We start from the raw sequence: 5,375 nt of genomic DNA on the forward strand, positions 1-5,375 counted from the left end.
GTATGTTTGCATGTGTGTATGTGTATATGTGTGTGTGTTTATGCATGTATGTATGTATGTACGTATGTATGTTTGTATGTATGCATGCATGTATGTATGCATGTGTGTATGTATGTGTGTATTCTTGTGTTTGTATGTTTGCATGCGTGTATGTGTGTATTATGTATGTGTGTATGTGTGTATGTGTGTATGTGTATGCATGTATGTATGTATGTATGTATGTACGTATGTATGTTTGTTTGTATGCATGAATGTCAGTATGTGTGTGTGTTTGTGTATGTGTGTATTATGTATGTGTGTATTCGTGTGTTTGTATGTTTGCATGTGTGTCTGTGTGTATTATGTATGTGTGTATGTATGCATGTGTGTATTTGTGTGTTTGTATGTATGCATGCATGTATGTATGTATGTATGTATGCATGCATGTATGTATGTGTGTGTGTTTGTGTATAGGTTAGGTTGGGTTAGGTTAGGTTAGGTTAGGTTAGGTTAGGTTAGGTTAGGTTAGGTTAGGTTAGGTTAGGTTCGGTTAGGTTAGGTTAGGTTAGTTTAGGTTAGGTAAGGTTAGGTTAGGTTAGGTTAGGTTAGGTACGTATGTATGTTTGTATGTATGCATGCATGTATGTATGTATGTATGCATGTGTGTATTATGTATGTGTGTATGTATGTATGTATGCATGCATGTATGTATGTGTGTGTGTGTTTGTGTATGTGTGTATTATGTATGTGTGTATTCGTGTGTTTGTATGTTTGCACGTGTGTATGTGTGTATTATGTATGTGTGTATGTGTGTGTGTGTATGCATGTATGTATGTGAGTACGTATGTATGTTTGTATGTATGCATGCATGTTTGCATGCATGTATGTATGTATGTATGTGTGTGTGTTTGTGTATGTGTGTATTTGTGTGGGTGTGTGTGTGTATGTGTGTATTATGTATGTGTGTTTGTGTGTGTTTGTATGTTTGCATGTGTGTATTTGTGTGTGTGTATGTATGTACGTATGTATGTTTGTATGTATGCATGCATGTATGTATGTATGTATGTGTGTGTGTTTGTGTATGTGTGTATTTGTGTGGGTGTGTGTGTGTGTATGTGTGTATTATGTATGTGTGTTTGTGTGTGTTTGTATGTTTGCATGTGTGTATTTGTGTGTGTGTATGTATGTACGTATGTATGTTTGTATGTATGCATGCATGTATGTATGTATGTATGTGTGTGTGTTTGTGTATGTGTGTATTTGTGTGGGTGTGTGTGTGTGTATGTGTGTATTATGTATGTGTGTTTGTGTGTGTTTGTATGTTTGCATGTGTGTATTTGTGTGTGTGTATGTATGTTCGTATGTATGTTTGTATGTATGCATGCATGTATGTATGCATGTATGTATGTATGTGTGTATTCTTGTGTTTGTATGTTTGCATGCTAGTATGTGTGTATTATGTATGTGTGTATGTGTGTTTGTGTGTATGTGTATGCATGTATGTATGTATGTATGTATGTACGTATGTATGTATGTTTGTATGCATGCATGTTTGTATGTGTGTGTGTTTGTGTATGTGTGTATTATGTATGTGTGTATTCGTGTGTTTGTATGTTTGCATGTGTGTATGTGTGTATTATGTATATAGGATCCGGATGTGAAGGATTCCAAGTGAAACGCAGATTAAGTCAGAACTATGTATTTATTAACACATCTTCGGGCTTGCTCTCCAACAAGTGACCATAACAACACGCATCCGGTCTTTCCCCAGGCATACCACACACACTCTATCTCGGCTCGTTTAAAAATCAATTCTACATTCGGTCATTCCTGACTGTCATTCGCCCTCGGATGACATTCTTCGTCTTTTATATTTTTACAGCATTTCATCTCACATTCTTTTACATTTCATCTTCTACTCTATACAATGTATCATCTTACATTCTTTTAAAACATTTCCTCTATCATCCTCAACAATGTTTCATCTCACATTCTTTTACATTTCATTTTCCACTCTATACAATGTATCATCTTACATTCTTTTAAAACATTTCCTCTATCATCCTCAACAATGTTTAATCTTCCATTCCATAAAATCATCTTATATTCTTCTAAACATGCTTTCAATTGTCACAATTACAATTTAAATCACAATTACAATCATCATCACAACTACATTTCAATACACTTATACATCAATCATTTTACAATTTACATAACAATTACAATTATAACAAATTAATCGTTACACATTTCACTACAAATCAATTTTTCATTTCAACATAATTCAATCTTCAATAAAGTTACACATAAATCATCACAATTACAATTTAAAATTATTTCAAGCAATACAAAACAGAAAGGTATCACAATTACTATGTAAAATTATTACAAGCAATACAAAACAGAAAGGTATCACAACCTTTACAATGACAAGTTAAATTTTTACCCCGGAAACAATCACATTTTAAAACATTACTAGAATTAGCAATAAAACATTAAAATCAATACCTTTACAATGACAGGTTAAATCTTTACACCAGAAACAATCACATTTTAAAACATTACTAGAATTAGCAATAAAACATTAAAATCAATACCTTTACAATGACAGGTTAAATCTTTACATCGGAAATATCACATTTTATAACATTACTAGAATTAGCAATAAAACATTAAAATCAATACCTTTACAATGACAGGTTAAATCTTTACATCGGAAATATCACATTTTATAACATTACTAGAATTAGCAATAAAACATTAAAATCAATACCTTTACAATGACAGGTTAAATCTTTACACCAGAAACAATCACATTTTAAAACATTACTAGAATTACATTTCAATACAGTTATCTTATATTCTTCTAAGCATGTAACCACATTAAAACATGATTCAATGTACCAAGCACTTCCCAAAAAATACTAGAATAAGCAATAAAACATTACACTTTTCAATCATCAAATTACAAGTAAGGCTTAACTAAAAACCCTCCAGGTATTTCACTTATTCTCTAATTCACAAACGCACACTTCACTTCCATCGGTGCAACTTAAATTCTATCCAATGCCCTCGGCGATTCTCTGTGACTGTCCGATGAATCTGCCGTCACCCCACAGATATTCTGCTAGTAATTTACCATAAATGAAGTCAACACATATTGGTTCTAGCTCACTGATACATCCAGTAAGTCTTTTCTCAATCCATGGTTCTATTTTCTTTTCCATTGAATTAACATCAATCCGACTACGACCGAGCTTGAAAGTGAATACAGTGTCTTTTGGTGTTGAAATTTTGACTGGGTCCCTTAATCCTTCTTGTGATTTAGCCATATCTTTCTCTTTGTCTTTATGTTTCTCCTTTTCTTTATTCTCATCTTCAGAATTCTTCAAATGACTATAATCCTTAGATCCTTTTCCAAATTGATCATCGGGTGGTTCATCTGTATTTGAAAACGGTATGTCTCCGTAGTCCCAAAGTCTTCCTCTTTGCAAACCATCACCGTCCATACTTCCATCAGCCAGGTTCACACCTCCATCAGCCATGTTCGCATCGTCCTCTTCATCATTGGAAACAATGAGTTCTCTTTGAGCAGACATCTCTCGTGAAGCCCGTTGCTGCAAAGGTCTTTTTCTGTGCAAACCATCACTGTTCACACTTACATCAGCCAGGTTCACACCTCCATCAGCCATGTTTGCATCGTCCTCTTCATCATTGGAAACAATGAGTTCTCTTTGAGCAGACATCTCTCGTGAAGCCCGTTGCTGCAAAGGTCTTTTACATGCCTGTTGCCACACTTCCTTACGATCCCTCATCTCTTGCTCTTTTTTCCTCCTCGGCAGACTCCGTTCTAAGTTAACCTCCATCAAAACACACGGTTTTTTAACACATTTCACTTTGCTGCCGTCAATGCACATAAGAACGGATTCTGTGATAGGGCTACCCAACAGGGCGGCAACCGGGATACTGACTTCTTTTCTTATTTCTTCTTGTATTGTCAAGACAGTCTTTGTTTTGGTGCTGTTACATTGAGCTGATATGTGCCCAAACTCGGTGCAATTGAAGCAACGAGTTCCTCTCGTCTTAAACCTACAGTCGGCTGCTAAATGACCACGTTCACCACAATTGTAGCATCGTGAACTCAGTCTTTCTCGGTTTTCACGGTTTCTCACGGATCCCGTCACCCTGGGTTCGTCGTCTGGTGTTTCACCGGCCCCACTTGAATCGGAGTCAATGGGCTCTGCTTGTGCAAGCATTTCTCGTTCTTCAAAGACGAGCTCTTCGTCATCCCACTGGAACTCTTCTATCAGTTTCTGCTTAAGGATAGTCCATGATATAATTATCCCTTCTGAATCCAGGAACATTCTCGCTGTTCCTACGCAATATATTCTCCCGTAGACCAGTTGCTCCAGGGGCGTCCAGTGGAAGAACTTCGCAAATTCTTCCATGTGCTCAATCCACCGGCTGATTGGCACACCGCCAATCCCCTTAAACCGTGGCGCGTAAGTCTCGAATTTGTCTCTGTCAAAATATGGCACTTCGTCTTCTTCTTCCTCTTCATCGTCGTCGTCATCATCTTCGTCTAAGTCCGCGAACCTCTGCATCTCCACGACAGTTAGCCGACGTAAAACTGACGCTGATAATGGCGCTATCGTCCTGGATATCATCATCGTTGTGTGGCGTGTTCGCTGACGTGACGCCACCGGCGTCGTCTGTATGTTCGTACGCGTCATGGCGCGCGCGTCCTTAACCTCAACTGTCAAAACTCCGCGTCGTCGTCTGACCGCTTCTGGCTGTTACTCGAAATGTCTTCAGGCATCCCGGACAAAGCCCCCAAATATAGGATCCGGATGTGAAGGATTCCAAGTGAAACGCAGATTAAGTCAGAACTATGTATTTATTAACACATCTTCGGGCTTGCTCTCCAACAAGTGACCATAACAACACGCATCCGGTCTTTCCCAGGCATACCACACACACTCTATCTCGGCTCGTTTAAAAATCAATTCTACATGTATGTGTGTATGTGTGTGTGTGTATGCATGTATGTATGTATGTATGTATGTATGTATCTGTGTGTGTTTGTGTATGTGTGTATTATGTATGTGTGTATTTGTGTGTGTGTATGTATGCACGTGTGTATGCATGCATGTACGTATGTATGTATGTATGTGTGTGTGTTCGTGTATGTGTGTATTATGTATGTGTGTATGTATGTATGTATGCATGCATGTATGTATGTGTGTGTGTGTGTGTTTGTGTATGTGTGTATTATGTATGTGTGTATTCGTGTGTTTGTATGTTTGCACGTGTGTATGTGTGTATTATGTATGTGTGTATGTGTGTGTGTGTATGCATGTATGTATGTGAGTACGTATGTATGTTTGTATGTA

General features: G+C 37.3%; 1 protein-coding gene across 2 annotated transcripts; it reads right to left on the reverse strand.

Annotated features, from left to right (window-relative positions):
* Positions 1-1,664: 1,664 nt before the first annotated feature.
* On the reverse strand, positions 1,665-4,910 carry LOC143921916 (uncharacterized). 2 transcript variants are annotated; one of them, XM_077445238.1, is made up of 3 exons: positions 2,724-4,910; positions 2,016-2,457; positions 1,667-1,972 (listed from the first exon to the last, which is right to left on the reverse strand). In XM_077445238.1, the coding sequence occupies exon 1, from the start codon at positions 4,713-4,715 to the stop codon at positions 3,042-3,044; it is 1,674 nt and encodes a 557-aa protein (XP_077301364.1). In that variant the 5' UTR covers positions 4,716-4,910; the 3' UTR covers positions 1,667-1,972; positions 2,016-2,457; positions 2,724-3,041. The 2 variants fall into 2 exon arrangements, with proteins under 2 accessions (XP_077301363.1, XP_077301364.1); XM_077445237.1 differs by having other exon boundaries at positions 1,665-2,546; positions 2,873-4,910.
* Positions 4,911-5,375: the final 465 nt, after the last annotated feature.

This window comes from Arctopsyche grandis, unplaced genomic scaffold (genome assembly GCF_051622035.1).
Source record: "Arctopsyche grandis isolate Sample6627 unplaced genomic scaffold, ASM5162203v2 HiC_scaffold_46, whole genome shotgun sequence".
Classification (NCBI taxonomy): domain Eukaryota; kingdom Metazoa; phylum Arthropoda; class Insecta; order Trichoptera; family Hydropsychidae; genus Arctopsyche; species Arctopsyche grandis.

Coding starts and splice junctions, on each gene's coding strand:
- LOC143921916 (XM_077445237.1), bottom strand. CDS start 4,715: ATGACGCGTACGAACATACAGACGACGCCGGTGGCGTCACGTCAGCGA.